Here is a 21,954-nt window from a genome sequence, read left to right as displayed (position 1 = left end):
GGGGGATCTCCAACACTCCACCATGCTTTCATAGGATACAGGAGTTTGCACTGATATAATTTTATGTTTTTAATCTCCTGAGCAATTTAGAATATAACACACAGAAGAAAGATTTTTGAAGCTGTAGAAAACAATATCCTCTTTCACTGAATGGCCTTACTTCAAAAACAGTCATCCATATCCTTAACCCTACCGCCTCACTCACTCTCAGAGGTTTAACTGCAGCGGGGAATCCTCACGGAATCTGTCAGCCGAGTCTGCTTCCTGCAGGGAATCACRTTAGTTGCCTTCGCTTCTGGGCTTTTTTGGTTTCAGCTTTCATTTAAAAAAATTATATATACACACACACACACATATATATATACACACCCACACACAGTAAGGGCATCTAGGGCTATGAAGTGGTTCTTTATGTAAATTCAAGACAGCAGAATTTTATCTACTATTTTTCTTTCACCTGCCATCAGTACAAATTTCATGCAATAARCAGCAGCATCTCCAAAACTCTACTTTTCTTTAGCGTAAAAAATACACAATATAGTGTTATAACTGTAGACTCTTTGGTACTCTGATACATGTTTTTATATATACACACACTTGCATAATATTCATGGATTAAAAATATACTATTCTGATTTTTTCTATAAATAGACAGTAGCATGAAATTTTATAAAAAGCACTAAAAATATATTCAGTTCCTTTCCCTGTATGAATATTTTTAGAAGTCTAACACAAACTCGAAGCTGAAGCTGTCATTACCAGTACAGCAGAGTAAAATACATACAAACATTTAAAATGTTTAACTAGAAATCTTCCTACTGCATTTACAGGAGGGGGAGGGGGGAAGTACAACCAGAAGAGTACCACAAACCCAGTCAAAAAACAAGGTCGGTATGCTAAACAGACAGAAACCATGCAACATGGGGAGAGGACTTAGCAAAGACTTTTTACTTTTAATATCAAAGCCTCACAACACTCAAAAATACTAATTATTCCTTTATGAAAAACCCTGGGGGGGGGGGGAGCAATATAAAAATCTCAGGCTCCTCAGGCTCTAAAGATGGCTCTCTATGTCATGGTTTAAAAAAAAAACAAACTTGATAGGTAGTACTGGTTGATTTTAATTTCTTCTCCTCAAAAATATTTACTTATTGAAAAAGGAACAGAAGACCCGAGCAAACCTGAAGGGGAACCACTGTATGTTGTTGTCATCTATGCTATCTAGATTCCCAGCTCCAGCTTAGCAGAGTTTTTCTCTTAATGAAATCCTTATCTGACTGTCTTTGCCATTCACTTTGACCAGAGTTTTGAGAGAACAGTTTTCAAATGTTGATAAGAACAAAAGACAAGTTGATTGGGGAGTAGATAAAACAAAATGATTTAATATTTGTAATGAAATATTACCCATAGATCTCACACAATAAGCAAGGCCTCCTTGGCACAGAGTGAAAAAGGAAAAAAGTCATTCTGAAACATACTGACTTACGTAGACTAAACAGAGCTTTAGATCTGAGAGAGGAGGTATAAAGAGCATTTGTAGTACATTACGGTCAGCCTAATTCTAGGTAAAAATTAATGTATTTGGAGACACATTGTGGCTTTTTTATATATCAAAATTAGAGCATACCACAAATTAGGTCATTGATCATATTGAAAGCGATGAGTTTTCCAGGGTTGTCTAAGCTGGGAGGATTCTCAAGGGGTGGGGAAAGGACCTGCTAAAGGAAGAATTTCTCATCATTACACCAAAAATTAATTAGACAGGAAACACAGGAGGGAGGAAAGGGGAAGGAAATATGGAACCCTGGCAGTTTTATTATATTTGCTTTTAGTTAGAGCAGAAAAAGGTCCTTCAGGCAACAAGAATACTCTCCTTGCAGAAAGCCAGTCACTGCGCAGCTTACTCCAGTGCAGTTCACATCATTTTTCAAGGAGGATTCTCCTAAGGACAACTGAATATCCCATGCCAATCAAATCTGTGAGACTATTCACTAAACTAAGGCATTGCACATAGCTGGTCCTCAAGTATCTGCAATTTAGAATTTTGCTCAGTGCAAAGAAAACACATGCAAACAAAACAAATACAAACAGCTTGACAAGTCACAACATGTTGCATATATTTCACCACTGAGGTAAAGGCAGAAAGGAGAATTTCGTTCTAAAGTACACTGATTCACAGTGCTAGCCAGATTTTGAAACAGTAGGAGCTCCAAGGGGGACAAAAACAGATGGCAGTTCAAGGTGACAATGTGGCAACACAAGCCATTCRCTGTTTACATGGAAAGGCAAGCAGAATCTAGATTTATCTCAACTATCCCTATACGGTGTTAGAGCCCTTAGAAGACTGTTTAACTTGCAGCAAAGTCAAAAGGGAAGTAGCATAGGCCCTTGTATCATTACTATGCTGCCACCAAGTTTACAAAAAAAGACACACACATACACAAGACACCCTGCCTCTTTAAGGAGGCAGAAAATTTATCTGAAATAATGGCTAAGTTCAGCTACAAGCAGGTATTTAGGTGCTAAAGTTACCTGGAGAGACAAGTGGAATGCCCTGCAGCTGAGGTTCTACATGGCCACACTGGAGACACTGGTTTGACTCCAAGCCACAGAGAAACATTGGAGGCTTCCGAGTAATATGTATTTCTGGAGAACAATGTGGGGATTGACGCAGGAAAAAAGTTTCCTTGATTTTCTTAGGCATTTATTCCCTGGACAAACATAGTATTACTGTTCATCTTTCTCATTTGCATAGCTGCTTAAAAAAATAAATAAAGAGCTAGTTAAAAAGAAAGCATTTCAGAGACCTGGGCTAATGTACTCTTATAAAGGGGAGAGGTAGGAAAAGTCTCCAAAGTGGATGCCAAGTATAGGGGGAAAAAAACTCTGGAAAAAAGTGAGATAAAAGTAAATTTTAAAACCCTTAACATTAATACAGGAAAATAGGTACCAAAAAGATACTATCAATACAAATAGAACTGGAATTAAAATGTCAGTACTGAAAGCACTGCTTGGAATTCTCCTCAGCATAACACATAATAAAGGAAAACATTGCTGTTCCCTAAAATATCCAAGGAAAATAATGTTACTGGCTGTTTTGTAAATGCTGACTGTTTAAAAAAAAAAAAGTCCAGGGACTGGTTCAACAAAGTAGGAAAAATATGTCATGTTTAAGAATGCTACAGAAGTAAAAAAACTGAGAAGAAATTTACACACAGAAAGCTAAAGAGTTTGCTATAGCGCATCCACATTTTTACAATAATTTATTAGAAAAGGAGTTGATACAAGTTCTCTTTCTGTGAATGTCTCCATTCTCATGTCCTTTAAAAAAGTATAAACTTTTTTCTACCTATTTCTAATTTCAACTGGATCTGACAGAGGGTTACAGCTTCCAAAGACATACAAGCTGTTAAAAGCTGCATAAAAGCAGACTGACAAATCAGGGAGCCCCTATGCACATCCCTACATCCCCTTAGAAGATGTTGCAGCATTAACTCATCCACTTTCAGACTCCACCAGGTGACAAACATGAGTGATCAAGGCATAGGGAAATCCTCAAATCAGAGTTCATGCTTTAGCAGACACCAGAGAATCTAACCACAAGAGCCAAATCTATAGAAATCCAGACTTCACTAGCTCCATTGCTTACAGAAAAAAAGTTCAGTTTCTGCAAGTGATTTTCTGTCAAGACTAGTATCTGTTAATGGAGAGTTCCTACATTACTTGGCTGCTTGTTATTTCAATTCCTGTGCTACTCCAGTACCTAAGCCAGCCTGAATTTCTTTACAGTCCTGAGGTTACCCAGGAACACCCCACTGGCGCACAGCAACTGTACTGATTTCAGCTCTTCACTTACTTTTATAGGTGTATCTCTCCATCTTCTACACACATTTTCAAAAATACTTTGCAAATCAATTTTTCCTGCTTTCTGACCTAAGGTAAAGTACTACCACAGATCAGGAAGACTTTAAAATATATTTCAAATTTTACTATTCTAAGAAGTTATAAACGCATACTAGCAGCAGGTATGTGAAAACTCCCCTGAAATGCTTTAATGGATAAGGATGCTTTCCCAAATTATGGCCTTCTGAACTCAAGGTAATTTCCAGTCTTTCTCAGAGACTCATATTTCATGTTCTCATACTACTTACCTTTTATCCCATGTTCGACTTTATTTTCTAACCTTGCATAATGCCCTCTCTCACTGGTAAATAGCAGGATATACACTTATAAGACAATATAATGAATGAGAAGAGGATTAAACTTCTGGCTCAAGGAGATGAGATTTCCTGATTTTAGGCCATATGGCCTTCCACATGCCATATCAAACCAAGTTTTGAGAAAATAAAAATCTGTCATTCGTCAATAATTTCTGTAAAATGACAGGTCCAAGCAGTCTTCCCATTCTTTCTGCAACCCCATGAAAAGAATACAGAACAATATATTTTACTTCACTTTTTCACACTGGCTAGCCATTTAAATGAGTTTTAATCAAGATAAAGTATTGAAAAAGTGCAATGAGTTGCAGAAAACTCAATCATATCAACAACCCTAAAAATTCATGGCTCATTCTCCTATGCTTAATTCTAGTAATACCAAAGAGTACATGAAGTGAATGTCAGATTTGCTAATAGCCTTTCTGCATTAATATTATCACCATTTTTTACTTAGGCTGTAAATGAGTTAATTTTATCCTATGTGCAAATTTCAGGTCAGTGCAGAGCTGAATTTTGGGGAAGTCAAGTCACAGTCCAATCTTCAGAAGTAAATTATGATCATATTAAAAATATTTATAGTTATAAAAGGGTTTTTTTTAATTGTTTGTTCAAATGCCATTTACTTTAGAATCACAGATGAAATACCTTTCGCTGAATTGGGCAAGAGGTGGTCAGACACTGATAAGACTAAAATTATTTAAGTAGTTACTAAGAAGGAAACAACCCCAAGCCATAAACCTCTTTAACCATTTGCACAGTCTCTTACAACATTCTGTCTGGATAAATAAAATTATTTTTCCCCCTAGAAGAGATATCCATTTGTGCAAGACAGATTTCTTCACTTACTGTTCTGTAACAGAAGCCTAAAACCCACATATTTTCCTGACATCCATTTGATTGGTATATGGAAAAGGCAAGAAACATCAGTTTCTAGTATGGAGAATCACCGCATGAATGAGTGCGGCACAGGGAAGTGAAACAATATAGGACAGTTTATCAGAACAGTAATTTTACATTCTTCACAACATAGTCAGCGATCAAGGAAGTAAAAGCATCACAGCCATCAGTAAAAAAAAACCCAACCTAACAAAGACTTAAATACATTTTTAGTAGTTAATTTGTAATGCCTTTCATGCCATTCAGACAATCCAGTTTCCTAAGCAGCAAAGAACAACCATTCCTGAAACCACCCACCTACAAAAAGATTCCAGACAACCTGATATCAATGATTTATGCACCTGGTGTAGGAGCTGTGCAGCTGCCAGTTCTTCATGAAGCCCATGCAGGAAACAAAACTGGAAGGATTCAACTGTTTGTTAGCACTGCTGCTTATGGAATGCATTTTCCAGGTTTCAAGTAAAAAAAATTATTTTTTTTTCTAAACTAACTCTTAAATTATGTTCTGTCTTTCTGGGTTCACCAACAGAGGTTCTCCAAACCAAGGTTTCTACTTTCCTCAAGAAGCAGGAAAAAAGGAAGAAAAAAAAAAAAACACTGAAAAAATGTTCTTCATCCCTCTATCTGAGCAAATTCCCATGTCCTGCAAACAGGATTGGAGAAATGAAATAGAGAATCTAATCTGATTTACAGCATATTACTGCTGATTGAACCAGTCTGGTTTTCAGATGTTCATAGTGAACTGCTGATGGTTTTGACACCTGTCTCCCTCACTGTAAAATGAGGGAATATAATAAAAACACCATAGAATCTATGCTGTTCATTCTCATTGTCTTGTCTATAAAGAATTACTTTTCAAAGTAGGATCATGTTTTTGGTCCTGTCTCCCTTCCTTAAGTAACTACTCTGAACTGACAGAGCATCTCTCACAAATGAAAACGGTTTAGCTCTGGTTGAAGTAGCAACATTAACAAGATTTTTCCTGGAATTTCCCAGTCTTTACTAACGGTTCCATCACTTCCAAAGCATCTTATCACAGAGAAAGAGTTGCAACATAAACCTGAGAGGCAGGATAGAAGGTGGAAGGAAGAAAGCAAATCTTTCAGGTAAAAAAAAAAGATTGCTCTTTTGGGACAGGAAAAGAGGAGAGGTCAACAGCCACGATTTTATTGACTGGATATGGAGCTGTCAACACATCACAGAAGTCATGATTAAGAATTGGAAGGAGCAGGAATGTGGTAAAGAAGATAAAGGGTTATGTAAAATGAGTTGGGTAGCTCAAATGCTCAAGGAATCTTAAAGGGAGTAAAAAGAGGAAAATTAGGAATAACACACAAGTGTCTCTTGTGAAATTCTGTTAGTACTTGGGTTTGAAACTCTAAAATCGTATGGCGCTTTTTCTTGTTTCCTGGCATTCTGGAGTCGATCAGAAGAGAGTCACTCTGTACTCATACAATTATGTTAAGTATAATATAAACAAGAAGAAAATGGTTTTAGACAACTTTATTAATATTTAATAACACAAAAGGCAAGAGTCATCTCTCTAAAAACATATCAAGAATCCAGGATTCCAGCTGCAAGACTCAGAGCATGATAATATTATGCTACACAACGCTGATACACAARAAGTATCAAAATATTGACTTTATAAAAGCAACAGTCAAAATTTTTTATTTAAAAATCATGACTATGGAGGGGAGGAGGAGCAGTAAAGTTATTTCAGGTTACCCTAGAGACAGCAACTGGGACGATACCATTAAAAGCAATTCTCAGTGCCCCTATTATTCTACCATAAGTATTTAATATTCTTAAATTTACCTTGTTCTACAGAATAAAATGACCAAAAGCTGTGGCTGAGGCAAGTATACCAATAAGGAAGGTACAAAACACGGACTAGGAGCCAGACACAAACATATGTATTTTCTTCAACTAAAAGCACTACTAGCACAGACCTCAAGCCACATGTTAGTATTTATTTCTGCAACTCACGGATCTTTAGCTTGTAACTTCTAGGTTACTCCTGTTCAGCACAGTTTGCCAAAAGACCTGTACCTATAATAAATGGCTACTCAATTTTAAAGTCACCACATACATATTTTCACATTTTTTAAAGCCATAATGAATTTGATACATCAAATAAAAAGAGAAATCAGTTTAACTCTAAGTCTCAAAGTTCACAAGTGCTACTGTGGTTACATCTTTTAAAACATGCATCTATCAGTTTTCTAAAAATAGCAGGTTATAAATTTAGCATTTTAGTCGATAACCACAGAAGAAGCAAGACAAAGACGTTTGATATTTAGGGGGAGGAGAGGAGGGAGACATTAAAGCCATCCAACAGAGAGCTCAATTTCTGAAAGTCCAATGAAAATGGCTCACTACATAGGTATGTACTTAAACAGCACCATCTGAACAATTATTTTTAGAATGTACTAAGACTGCAATGCATTCCAGCATAATAAGAAATCACAACTGCCATGCAGTGGTAGCCTCAGGGCTACATTAAGACTCTTAAACAATTTAAATGTGCCAGTGAACTTAAGGAAAGATCTAGGCATTAGCTAAAAACAGTGTTTCATAGTAACTGATTTAAGAAATAAATCGGATTCAAGCACAAGCATCTGACTAGTTCACTCCAACTGCCAGAAGCAGAAAATAGGAAAATAAAAGTTTTCTCTACCTACTGCCAGAGGGTCCAGTTCACCCTCCTGCCACCCCTTCTCACTCAGCTTCAGAACAAAGCTTTTCCTTTTCCTAATCTCAACATTAAAAACAAGCCCTATTCTTCAAAAGTAATTTCCTACATTGAAAAGAACAAAAGTAAATGGGCATGCATGTGCACTGTTCACTACTGCCAGACATAAGGTTTTTATTTCACAGATCTCACAACACATTTAATTAAGTTTGACTATAGAATCCCTTGGGGGGGGGGGAAGGGGAAGCCTTCTGCTTTCTAACAAATAACTTTTCACTCTTGAAGAAAAATCTAAGTTTTTCCACTTTTGTGGCCCTCAACACCTCCAACATACCTCTTCTCTACACAAACCACGAGAAACCTCAAAAGATGCAATGCTTTCCACATTGCTATTTTGACAGTTTGGGTGCCTTTTTTTTTTTTTTTAATCTTAATTAGGCTTCCACCTCCCTTTTCAAGTGTTATATTCATAAGCTTTATTGATATTCTTTATAATCATCTAAAGGGACTACAAGTAGAAAAGGTTTTATAAAGACAGTCTGAAGCACAAAAGAATCCTCTTTCACTGATTCACCTGGCACTTCCTATGCAGGGGATGGCCAGGTGTGTTCACATTATTAGAACTGTAAACTCTTAAACTCATATTTATTCACTTGATCTTCAGATAGTAAGATATCAGGTATAGGTTCGATTAAAAAAAAAAAAAAAAAACCTTCATGACATTGTAACAAAAGGACCATGGGGAGGCCAAACAAATTTCCTAGAGAATAGTGCATTAGAAGTAATTTTCTGTCTAGGCCTCCATTTCTATGGTGGCTCAAAGGCTCTCTCTGTGTGATGGAAAAAGAAGTCATTTCTTTCCCAATCCCATTTTTGTCAGGAGATCCTGCTTAAGGAAGGCCAAGATCCAAACCCAGTCATCTTCCAGCAACATAAATGGTTCTCAAGATCTTCTGCTGAAGGCTTGTGATGCAGTATAAAGGTTAGAAGGTGTCCTGAAGCAATTTGGAGGGAATGAAGAGGGAGAGAAGAGTCACAAGATGCACCAAAGCAATAATGCACGTAACATAGTTCCAAATGACTTGACTCAGCATGAAAGAGGAACTGGTAAAATCTCCTTAGAATTTCATTGCTAGTTCTCAGGTGAAAGGAAATTTAGGATAAACTTCCTGTATCAGCAATGACATAGCTAGAGAAAGAAAGGTCTGACTTTGGGCTTCTGATGGTTGCAAGCAAGAGGTTGTTGCTCTGTACAGCGTGAAGTGAGGAAAGCAGAATTTACCTGAGCTGCTTCTACTGATATCGCTGGCTGGGCCCTGGGAATTGCCGATTGCATGGGTTAGTAGCACATCCCCTCAGAGCATCCAGGTCTACTTCCTTCGCATGGACAAAGGAACAGGACTTGACAAACCCAGCAGTCACAGACTCCTCCAGAGGAACATACTTACACATTTAGAACTGGGGAACCTGTTCTGTGCTGGGAATCAAGTAGGCTTTTCAAACCATTTGATGGTCTACACTTCACTGGTTATCCAAAGCTACCACTGGTGGAGAGAGAACAGGAGGGGACGATAATCATGTGGCTATGGGCCATATACAATCACTGGCCTTTACTTAGGCCCTTAGCCACCAGATTCTGCTCTTATTTAGCTTCCCTTGTAGAAAGGGTCAGAAAATACCATTCTTCAGAGAACTGAAGTGCAAATATGACCCCATGAATGGGAAGTTTACACAGAGGTATAAAAATATTATTTCCAAGTACCCAGCATATTTTCTCCTCTCTCCCTCCCCTCCTTTTTTTTCTCCCCTCTCTTCTTCTTTAAGCTGCTCATACTCTCTCCCTCTCTCAGCCTAGAGAAGTGGAAGACAACATTAACAAAAAAAAGCATAAAGAAACAGCATAAAGTCCCTCCTCCACACCTGAGCGGATGGCAGTTCAAAGGGGCCCTACCTACCTGCAACCCTGTTGTTTGCTTCAAGAACTTTGTTTGCCCAAGGAAAAAGAGACGAGCAAATCCTGGAAGCAGATCCTTCCCCAAAGGAAGTTTCTTTCTGAGTCTGCAACCTGGAGCTTTTTGCTTGAGACTCAGTCCTCTGAGTGGATTCTTTCTTCAACCTTTCACACTGGTTCTTTACTTTTGTGGGCAGCTGGAAAAAGAATGAAGCTGTAGGCTGAGGCAGGGACTCCATACTTCCAGGATAGGGAGGCAGAAAGACTGGAGGGGAAGGAAAAGTGCTAGTTGGTAACTTCTTGAATAATGATCTGCATTCCCTCATTTTCTGCCACACAGAGACATACACATAGAGTCACTGTAATAGGGGAGGATGAGAAGGGATGAATACTAGACATGCAGTTTTTTTTCATGCTCTGATGCCAAAAAAACCCAAAGTTTTGGACTGTGAACTTTCAAGACACTTATGATATCTATAATAGATGAGACCAATCATAAGATGTTTTGTCCAGAAAGTTCTCTTTCAGTCTGTTCCAAGTAGATGTAGGTGAAAAAAATTTTATGGGCTCATTTCTGGAAGAAAAAACTTCCAAATCTCTCTTCTGTCCATTTTCTATCAAGAAAATTAAAAATGGTATTTATTGCAATGCAATGAACATCTCCCCATGATCCTAGACAGAAAGTCAATTTAAGAAGAAATGATCATACTTACCTGAAGGTTTCCCTTTCCACTGACTTCCTAACCCCAACCCCAACTTCTCTGTAGAGGCCTAAATCCAATTTCAAGTCTTCTACTTGCAAAATCAGATCAAACACACAATGACAGCAGTTTAATTATCTTGTCACTGTCTCTTACTTAATACAAGGCACAGGTATGTTCGCTGGGGAAGTTAAGAACCTATCCACATTCCTGGATTAGGTTTTTGGATTTCTAGAATATTCCTCCTTTATCCTGAGGACCTAATTTCCTATGAGTTGTTGTTATTGAAGTGATAAAAATTAACAACAAAATTAATGCTTAAGAGAGCATAAGTTTTCCTCTTCATTAATCCTGAAAGCTGATAGACTTTGGTGAAATTTTATCAGTAGCATGGAGCCAAGATGCAACAAAATAGGATAGGAAAAGTCACAGGACTTGAGATACACATATATGCATAGCCTCTTGTGTATAATAATTACTGTGTTTTTATTCATTGCAATATCTTTTGCGCAACAGCAACAATGTCTAGAGCTTGCATATGGGGCAGCTGCTAAGCTATGTGCCTCAGATGAGGTGTGATCATTTTATATACAATGCTGTTTATTGCTCTCAACAAGACACCAGGTAGAGTATTATTCAATAGTTAACCAAGAAGGTGTGCTAATTATTGCCTTTTATGTTTGATGCAATTTCACTTAATCCATTTTGGGGCAATTTTGGTAGTTTTCTTCCTCCTCTCTTTTAGAACACCTGGCCAAAACATCTTTATAAAGTTAGGTATTTGGAGTGTCCTTCATCATAAGCTTGTTGCCCCACATCTACCCCAAAGAAACTTCTCTTCATTCTGCTCCAAATAATCCAAGAAGGTGGTGGAACAAAAGCTAGGTTTTGTCATTAAAACCACCGCAATGACTTTCTATATATTTTGAATATACTCCTTCACTTTTAATAACTTCTTCACTTCCCCATGCAGGAAGATACTTTGTTTCTTGGTTCCTCTGAGGACACTGAATATGGTGATGGTATTTCAATTTAATGTAAGAATTTTTGCTCTAAATAGCAAGGCTATTTCATAGAAATTTGAGCATTAATTTTTAGTGGAGCTTCATGACTTCTGTCCAGGTATTTCCATTTCAACAACAACACAGAGCAAGATGTATTGCTACTCCTTTCAATTTGACAAAGCATCACCTGTTTATTGTTTAAGATGAACTTTTAAAAGGTTAGAGAGCCAGGTTCAGTCTTCTGGACCCACATGCATGCTTTTGTTGAAGAGGGTCTGCTCTGTTCAGAAAGAATAATAGCTGACCAGCACATACATTAATGTCATTAGCCAACAGATGTCTCTAAGATGATGTTGATACTCTTCCAGTAAGGCAGATCATACAAGATAAAAATGAAAGAAGAAAAAAAATGTAATAGGACATGTTCAAGGAAAGAATTTCTACTGCTGTCTGCTTGCTGGCTAGAAAACTATCATAAAAGGACAAAATAATTTAAAGCATGTTCCTTCTTGGATTCTCTTGTGAACAGAAGGTTCTTTCTTACTAGATAACTTGCAAATACCTTAATTCTCAGCAACTCTTCAAGCAGTTAACACACATTATTCACAAATACGCTTCACGTAACTACAATGCCACACACAGCATTATAATCTTAATTTCAGGTGACAGGTGCTGAAGTCTGCAAACTCTATTAACACTTCCAAAGTTGATATTCTTTTTCAGCTCTAAGCAATAGGACACATCAGAGCAAGTCAACCCAGGTGAAGCAGCATAACCCAGCTTCTTGTAGGTTCCTTTCAAACAGTAACCTGGCTGGGCCCCTCTCTCATGTCAAGAAAAGGCTCCCTTTGAGACATCTTCTATCACAGGGGAAACATCCCTATTCACTGGAAAAAAAGACTTCAGATCACCTTCGCTATAATACATCATATGAAATCAAGAATTCCCACCTATTCAGGCTGGGGGGGGGAGGGGAATATTGGTTGGTTTTAATGGACTCAAGTAGAAGTTCAGTAGAAGAGACAAAGATCCAACATAAAACTTAAGAGAAAAAAAGCTCTTAAGAGGACTTTGTCCATCGCTGTTTTCCTCTTGGAAATGGATTGGCAACAGAACTGTTTCTGGAAGATCATTCTGAAGCATGCAGTTAGGAATAACTTGTTTATAAATCTCCCTTTCCTTACATCAAGGCCAGAGTATCTCCTCTTTTTCCAAGGAAGGGAGAATCCTTTACTTCCAATTTTTATCCTTTCATACATCTTTCTTCCTTTGTACAGACTTGCTCTGAACTCTAAAGCTTGTGATTTTGGTGTTCTAGCTATCAAAAATACTAGCTTGACAGATTCCTATACATGGATATGCAGCTCAGGCTGAAACGACTACATCTTTTTGCATTTTGAGAGGAGTGCTAATTAGTACTTCTTCTGCTCTTCTGAGATTTAGAATAGTGGAAAAGAGATTTCAAATAGATCATCCAAAGTACCTGAATCCCTCTTATGGGAGTTCCAGGGAGTCTTTTCTTGCCTTATATCAAACTCCAGAAGAGATTCACATTACTGAGATGGGATGTCAGGCCAACTTAAGGAGATGAACACACAACAGCTCCTTTCTGAGTCACCATACAGACTTTGCCATTTTACCTCAGGTGCAGGCTGTGATGGGATCCTTCTAGCTGGAGCAGGGAGAAGTTCTGGCTGTGATGACAAAAGAACAACACATGTAGATGATCTTCAGGTCAAGACGAATTCAGGAAAGGCACTGATAGCTCTGCTTGGGGAGCACACAGAAGATGGTAAAAAATCCTATAATCAATGTTCTGATCTTCTTTGGGTGAAGAAAGGAATCCCTGTAGTGTCTTTTCCATAGTGAACTGACTGTTGATAAGAGACTCTGGGAGCAGAACTCCCTTTAGTGCTTTTTCCATGCTCTCTGCATGGCAGGTATCACTGCCACTCAATAATTCAAGAGATAGTGAAGAGTGATCCCCGTTTTTCTGCATCAGTGTGGTTTTGCTCAATAGCCATCAAAGAAAAGTTTAAACAATTGTGAGTAAATCCTGTGGATGACCATCTGCAAAATAAGCAAAAAACTGAATCCAAGTATTTGGTAAGTGCTGTAGAGTATAAGCAGTAATAATTTTTTACTTGCTATAGTACTGCAGATCCAGTGTCTGTAACACTACTGCAGGGTCTCAGTGAAAGAGTACAGAAACAAAAAGTAAACTCTCCCATATGATTCAGGGTACCTGCAACTCAATCAATTCTTTCTCAGCCCTCAGACTGAAATTTTAAAGCATCATGTAGTTATTTTAGTTTTAAAATGCTACGGGCCGTATGGAGGATCTATAGCTGCTAAAATAGAACTTGTTCTAGATTAAGGAGTACTTGTTGCCCTGTTGCCATTCATTGGTTTAGTCATAACTCCCAAAATATGTGCAGGCTGAAAACCCACTGCAGGACCTATGCAACAGCATTTGGTTGAACYGTTATTCAAAATAAACATTACTAAAATTTGTTCTTCTTGTTGTAAAGTACCATTCTCCTGGAAATTAGTACCAATATAACATGCACATTCAAGTAGCAACAAGAGAGATGTAAGGCTGATTGCTTACATTCCAGAAGCTACTGACACAGTTTAAGAAAAATTAAGAAAAATTTTCCAAAACTTCCAGATTTTTTTTTTTTTTTGGGGGGGGGGGGGAGGTGGAAAAGAAGCAGCCATTGAACATTATTACAACAGCTACAAAAGATAACATTTTCAACCTCAGGAAGAAAAGGAAGCAAAACAACTGATCAAAGTGTTGATTTTAAGAGATCAGATGTCATGCAACCCATCATTTAAAAGAAGCTAACCTTCCATCAACTCTGATGACAGGAATCTTGACTTTGTGAATTTCAGAACTAATTTTAAAGCATTTGGCAGCTCTCCAGCAAAGTTTTTTGCTCAACTTCTTTAAGGTCTGCTACACACCAATAAGAGCCACAGTGTTGTCTAGATTATCAAAGAAGGGGGTCAAACAATACCTACGAGACTGGTCTAACTATCAAAACCTGAAAGACCCTTMCTATTTCCAGTTAAAAAACAGAAAAAAATGCTCTAGGCTTTTCTGAACTCAGCATGACAGAGAATTCCAAAACTGTGTAGAGCTGTCACAGCTGGCACATTTGAGAAATATTTTAGTAGCTCTTGCTATTAAGAGAACATACAGACAAGCAGGAAAACACTAGGGGACTAAAATAGAACCAATGGTTAATTATAATAAATAGTATCCTGTAAAAATAGTTCTCATTAATATATGCAACTTAATAACCTGGAGTTTTAACAAAATTGGTACTTGTTAAACAGAATGTCATAATGATTTTTTCATTTTTTATTTTTAAAACTAAGTTGCAAGAATATTTAAAACATCTTTATTATGTGTTCTTTTGCTTCTTTTCAACTTTGTATGCCAAGTACAGTTGAAAGCAAACCTTTCATAGCCTAGTTGAAACACATTTTTAAATCAGATTAATAGACTTGATTGGCACTAATATAAAATTCTGTCGCAAAGACAAACCCTCATTTAGCTTTCAGAAAATTCTATGCTTTCAACTACTGGGCAGAATGTATGAACTGATATAAAAAAATCAAGATTTTTTAAGAAATATATATATATATATATATATATATATATATAAAGAAAGCCATATACACTACAGCAATCAAAGCTGCAGTATTTACATACACCCTGAACTTATTTCAAGAAGTTACAGAAAGCTTGTAATTCCTTCATACTAACAATGACCTTGTATTTTCCTTTTCAGCTCTTAGTGTTTTGTTTGATTTAATTTGATGCCATTTACATGCAATTAGCTTACATAAGTTTACCTTACTTCCCCCCCCCCCTTTCTCCCCCCTTTTTAATAGCCTCATATTTCCTACACTTCCCTGGTCAGAGTCTTTCAGCCAGTCTATCTGTAGAAACCTGAAAGTTGAAATACTACAGATAAGCAATGTTAAAAGAAATTATTCCAATACTGCTCAACAGCCACACCAGACTGGATGCCTGCATTTTTTCAAACTGAATTTTCAGGTGAAAATATCTCTAAGACTTTTCTCTTTTGAGAAGGAGAGGTTTGTTCTTCTCCTTCATGACTCTCCTTTGGTGCCTGGAATCTCTGGAGAACTCAGATACAGCAAAAATATCCCTTTCATACAAATATTTGCTTAAATATCTATTCAATATGTTAATGAAGAGTTACATGAATGCACTAAAAAAGAGGCTGAACAAAATTTGCTTTTTCAGAGTCTTCAGTTTAAAAATGTTTTACTTTGACAAGTACTCAAAGCATGCATTTCAGAATCCAGTGTTTTAGCATGTTAATTTCCATATCAAATAATTCCCATCTCTTTTATGTTAAAAGAACTTCCCAACTCTTGATTGTGCACACTTAGCCTGTAATCTGACCTACAGGCTTGATACTTTTCTCATTTTCTGCAGCAATAAGAGCTCTACAGACAAAACTCAGCTCCCCAGTAATTTACTCTTACTGCTGGGGCACGAACTGATGTTAAATGCTCCTGTAAGCTATGTTAGCTCTCCAGCACTTAAAAGTAGGGTGACGTAGCTAAGGCTTATTTTTGTCTAGCACGAACTTGTGACAATGGAGACAGGAACCAATTTAAGGTCCTGACTTGCAAACAATGCGTAGGCACACCATCCTACCTCTACAGCAGGAGGCCTGGCTTTTCAGTTCAAGATCCAAGCAGCAAAGTTTCATGTGCAGATAGTTATGYTTGATAATAGAACCAGAATAAGAATTTTTGATTATTTTTTATCTAATAGGTGCTAACAGTACATGAAAAATGCATTCTAGATTGTCTTCTACAGCTAATATCACACAAAAAAGTTCTTCCACTGCTGTCTTTAATTAGGTGATTAAATGTTTTCTGAAGGTTTGCCGATTTAATCACTTCCCTTACCTGGAAAGCATTCCAGATTCATCTATATTTTAGTATTAAATTTAAATTGTATAATTCTCTCCAAATACGTCTTGGAATAAGACGACAACAAGTTTTTATTATAAAACGTGCACATGTCAGCTGAGGTAAAGACTATTTCAAATGCACCATTTGGCTCTGCTTAAATTGAACTGTGTTTACAGTGAGTTGCCCCTGTAACTCTTCTCCATGCAAGCACCTTCACCTACCTGCTTTGATCAGCCAGAACTCCCAGCTTTTGCACTAGACACAATTAACTTTGGCAGTGCCTCTTCATAGGCATACCAGTGTGCAATGTTTGATTGTCATTCTGTATCTGTTGAAATATTAGCACTTATTTTAGCTTGCTTGCAACAAAGTCAAGTCATATAACACAACAAAAATAAGACATATGAACACACATGGAGACCTACTTCAAGTCTAGGCTTATTGCTTTTGCAAAACTATACAGAGGAGAAAAAAATCCTAAACATCCATACCAAAACAGAAGCTTAATGTGCTGACTGATCTGGGTTGGACGGTGTTTAACCATACCTTAGTCTCACAGGACCCTCTTTCCCTTTGAGCCAAGGCTTCATTGACAAAAATTAACACAATCCAGGGCAAATAAAAAGAGCTTCCCATACACTCCTCTCCCAACACCCAGACAAACATGCAAGAGACTATGAGCCCTTCTGATCATAAAGACCACCTGAATCATTACTGAACACCTCTGTACATGACTATTACATAGAGCACTCATGCTTAATTTTGAAGCGAGTTTGACAGGCACATGCACCAGGAGATGCTCTTGCCATGACATTTTTTAGTATGAAATTAGTTAGTTGCCTGATCTATCTAATTACAAACTTTCTGTTCAAGAAAATATAAAGGTCAGTGTTTACTCAAAATAGCTTTTATACTTAATAATATGCTTCTGCCACCAAGTTCCTAAGAGCAGTCCTCCTATAAAAGGGTAACAAGACTCAGTTCACTCTATCACATTGTCTTTTTACAGCAAGATTCTAAAATTAGTTTGCACCACAACTGAGAGGTCTGCACTAAAGTTGTCAGATTTTGGTTGTACACTATATGCAAACTATTATACTTTCTGCTTAATGGCTTCCTAGCTATCAAAGGAAAACAGAAGTCAAAATCTCACAAGCATTCATGCTGCTACCATTTCTACATGCAGAAAATCTTACATTAGAAATCTATCTCCTATTTTATACACTCTTAAATTAAGTAGAACTCCATCTTACAGTTTAATCAAAAAGTAGAAAAGGTAAAGCATTTCGCATGTGACAAAGCTTGACACTGCCAACTTAAATGAAACCACAATGCAGATACCTAATAAGTCATTATTTGCATATATTCGAAATCCACTCTCTACATACTGTAAAGTTAAACAATGTTATACTGCATAGAATTCAATGGAGAATGATTCTTATTTTTTAAACTAGAGTTACTCTTCCAGATAGCTGTTTCCAACTTTTAAATAATTCTTAATCATAGTTTAACATTTATACAACTGAAATCCCCTTAAACATTTTGCCAACTAGACCAGAGTTTAATACAGTATAACAGCATTTTTCCCCCCTTTCTTTTTAGCTGGATAAACATTATACTGAGTAATTTTCAATGTAAATAATTTTATATATGAACATCAAGTACTTTTATATTCTTGTATTTCTTATTTTTATTGTAGACCTTAGCCCAACAGAAAAATTCTTCAAAGAGAACTGCCAACTTCATACTTCAAGATGTAGCCTACTGTAACAGACTATTTTTCTGAGCTTTGGCAGTCTCTTTTTTCAGGTTACCAGGGAATTAATTACCTTTGAACAGTCAAGTTGCTTCTTTCATAAAACAGAGCATGTATACATATTTAAGCAATCTGTATGACAGAAGAATCATATGTGGTGCCTGCTAAAATGCATTCTAATGATGTTTGTATAGGCAACTCCATAGTCGTTATCTGTCGTTGAAGGAAGCTGTAGCAAGTATTTTGGTGAGAACTAAACAGCACACTGCAATGCACCAACAAAGCACGTTCCGTCTTTACCATATGAACTGAACATAGTGTTCAAAAATACCAAAACTTTTCAACTCTTTGCTATACAAATCAAGAGTTTGTTTTTCCAGTAACGTATCTTGATATTATGACCCAACATTTTGATTCATGAATCAACATTTTCCTCTCTTCTGGTACATTTGAAGTATGCAGACTAGGCAGGGGAAGCATGAGGAAGAAGCAAAGCACTAACAAAATACTGAGAGTCTATCATTACCAAAATAAAGTACGAAGTCATTTTCATACTTGCTGCAATTTGTTACAATCAACATCTAATTTAGAAAATTATGAATGGATATCAGGAAGAATGGGGACAAGAGTCCCCATGTGCTTACACTTCTGCTGTGAACACCCAGAAATAGTATATAAATAAAAGGATCACATCACAACAGCTTTTAGCAGCATATATGTTGGCAGACAACTGTCAAAAAGAGCCAAAAATTTAACCATGGCAACCTTAGCTTTTAACAAAGTGAATCATTAACCGGACTGAACAGACTGAACAACTGTTTTTAACTTTGGCAAAATAATATTATCATAGGCTAAAAAAGTATAAAACATATGATGAATCTTAAACTAACTGCAATTTAATAAACTGATAAAACAACATTACTGATAAAGTGTAAACATTTTAAAGGAAAGTGAACCTCTTAAAACTCTTCCCTCTTCTTCACCATTTATATTCTATGACAGCAATTGGTTATTCTGAGCAGTCTCCTAAATATTAATGTAAAATAAAATGAAGTCTGTTTAGCAGCTGGCAATGAGAGAAGTCAATACCATCTGACAACCCTGCTCTTCATCTACCATAAAGCAAGTGTGAAGAACTACTACTATGTGCTAATTTAGAGCATAAATACATAGTATGAGCTAAAGTTAATCTGAGTTTAAAAAAAAAAGACACTATATGGACAAGAATTCAGAATAATCCATTTCCTCATTGGCTGGACATAAGGCACACAACTCAATGGAAGAAACCTGAGTTACCATCAAGACCACAGAAATTCAAACATGCTTAACAATCCACTTCAGAATTGCAGCTAACAAATAAAAAAAGTTATAAAAAAATATGGCTCCTAACTACCACAACTACAAACATTTCTGCATATTTTATAATTATACTTCTGTTTATTTTATTATAATTATTCATTTTGTTTAGTAAATAACTAAAAGTTGCCAGGAATTGATTTAGTTTGGAGTAAAAACTGCATAGAAAATTTAGAACTCCATAAACTTGTACATTACTAGTTTTTATGCTTAACTAGTTCAAAGCGATAAACCACCCGACTCCACAAGATTAGTGTCCATTACACATAGTTCTACCTCAATTTTTGACGCGGTCTCCCAAGAAAAGACAACAAACCAGATACTTCTGCTGCATCACCCCTACAAAATAACTTTTGAATCCACCATTCAATTTAAGTCAAATTTGACACTGCAGACACCTCCAAGATAAAAGGAAGGTTTCATGCAAATCCAAGATGACCAAGTAGACAAGCAAGGCCCTCTTAATGCCTCCATGGACGCAAGGGGAGGGATATCAAGGGGAACTCCAACATTACTCAGACAGACAACCACCAGTTCAGTCTGAACTGATCCAGCAGCACCACAGACAATCTCTTTCACACAGCCAGCATGCCAAAAGACACATATAATAAAGAGGGAAATTACAGCACAGAAGGAGGTGGAAAGAGATACTAGAAGAGCTTTTTTTTTTTTTTTTGGGGGGGGGGGGGAGAGGAAGGCAGCACAGCAATAGGAAAGGGTCTGGGACTACCGCAGTGCCAGAGAAAAAGCAGCATGAGATACACAGCCCTTGAAGGTCTATCTTTGTTAGCTCTAATCCTCAAAGAACATGCTGTTTGTTTCTCAAATAATGAACAAAAACACCCAAGGAAAAGCAGAGAGACACAAAAACCAAACCTTTAAGCTCAGTTGCTGCATCCTACACTCCCCCTGTAACAGAATGCCTGACGGGAGGGAACTCCGTTGACTTGAATGCTCTCACAGCACTGAATTTCTCCATTTGTGAAGCTGTTTGCAGGATCGGAGCCTGTGTCATGGGCATAATACTTAGACTTGAACATTTAGCCTGAATATTGCATCAGTCATGCTATTTTTAAGTACAATTCAGCTTTTCCTTCATGACCTGATGCAAGCCTGTATGTCTCTTCTGCCATTCAAATGCAGTTTGTTCAACACTCCCTTACTTGCCAAATATTTAAGAGCCATTCTAACCTCATACAGCAGTGTCTACCAGAGAAAACATTCATTAAAAGCAAAGATGATTATGCTTGACAAGACAGCTGCTCTTTTAAATTTATAATTTGAATAATATGCAAAGTTGGCAAAACATTTTTTGTTATTACTTCCATTTTACTACTTCAGATTGCATAAATGACAGTATCCAGAAGTCTGGCATCACACTACAAAGGAAAGAAAGCAAAAAAGCCATCACAGGAACTAAACTCTGAAAACAAAGCTCTTAACCCAGAAAGGCACACTGAACACAGACAAATAAAAGCAGCATGACAACTTAAACTTTAAAAAAACTAGATTACCAAGATTTAAATAATCACAGCAGGAGACTCTGAAAGTTGGTTTTCAATCTTCAAAATTTATAACCAATACACAGTCTTACTTGTGCTGGACTTCGAAGAGCTCGAACAGTTTGTCAGATTTTTAATGCAATTTTAATCTGAAATTTGAACATGCATCATTTTATGGGTGTTCAATGCACTCATCAGCACTTAACAGAGCTGAAATGAAGCATTTAGAAGAAATTCGGCCCTTTCCAAGGACATTTTGTAACAGATATAATGGCTCTCCCCACCCCTTTCAATTGCACATATGGGGAGAGAAGAATGCGAACTTGTGAGTTTCTAAGCACGCAACATTTTAGGAATCCCTTCCCCTTTAACCAACAGCAGTAGAGGTGAATGCTTTGAAAGTGTCCTACAAGTGCAACTGGTCCCGAGTGCCCAGTTTGAAGTGTCCTTGGCTCACTTTCAGAAGCATTCTTCCTTTGAGACCACCAATACAAGCACGCCTGAGAAAAATATGAAGCAAGACTACTCTGTGCTAGAATAAATACTATCCAAGAGACATAATGAAATAACAAATTAACTAGAAACAAAAAAGGTTTTATAAAAACGCAAAGCTACAACAGAATGGAATGCAACAGATGAGTCAGAAGTACAAAGAGAGCTACATCTGAAAGTGTTTCTCCACAATCCTTTGGGGGAGAGGGGAGGACCAAATTCCCTTTACTGTATAATACCTTATGTTTATCTACCTAACACAAATCAAAGTTCAAAATATTTCTATAAGCAATCATAACCACATTTACATTAGCATGTGTGAAAGGTGGTGCATATGCTCTTAGAAAGAATGCAACACATGCCTTAGCTAAAAAGCTTAGCTGAAACAGAAAATTTGACAGTCACCTCAAGCTAA

General features: G+C 37.0%; 1 protein-coding gene across 18 annotated transcripts in view; it reads right to left on the bottom strand.

The window, feature by feature from the left end:
• The window catches only part of TSC22D1 (TSC22 domain family member 1), a 96,715-nt gene that overhangs the window by 47,056 nt on the left and 27,705 nt on the right, over window positions 1–21,954 (bottom strand). Inside the window, exons 2-5 of one of the 18 annotated variants that reach the window (XR_003257928.1) lie at window positions 13,106–13,159; window positions 9,765–10,025; window positions 9,092–9,353; window positions 6,609–8,804 (exon numbers count right to left, since the gene is read on the bottom strand). The exons of 1 other annotated variant lie outside the window; for it this stretch is intronic. Coding sequence is in view for 4 of the 17 variants with exons in the window: in XM_026092208.1 (XP_025947993.1) it covers window positions 11,685–11,745; window positions 13,106–13,159 (115 nt within the window). In the remaining 13 variants the exon portion in view is untranslated. Of the gene's footprint in view, window positions 1–6,608; window positions 9,354–9,764; window positions 13,555–16,654; window positions 16,762–21,954 lie in introns of those variants that run through there. 16 more of the 18 variants (XR_003257924.1, XR_003257925.1, XR_003257927.1 and 13 more) reach the window with 16 other exon arrangements.

The sequence above is a fragment of the Apteryx rowi genome, unplaced genomic scaffold (assembly GCF_003343035.1).
Source record: "Apteryx rowi isolate R43461 unplaced genomic scaffold, aptRow1 scaffold_949, whole genome shotgun sequence".
NCBI classification, from domain to species: Eukaryota; Metazoa; Chordata; class Aves; order Apterygiformes; family Apterygidae; genus Apteryx; species Apteryx rowi.
The sequence above is the reverse complement of the archived record's forward strand: the minus strand, read 5'-3'. Positions and strand labels throughout refer to the sequence as shown.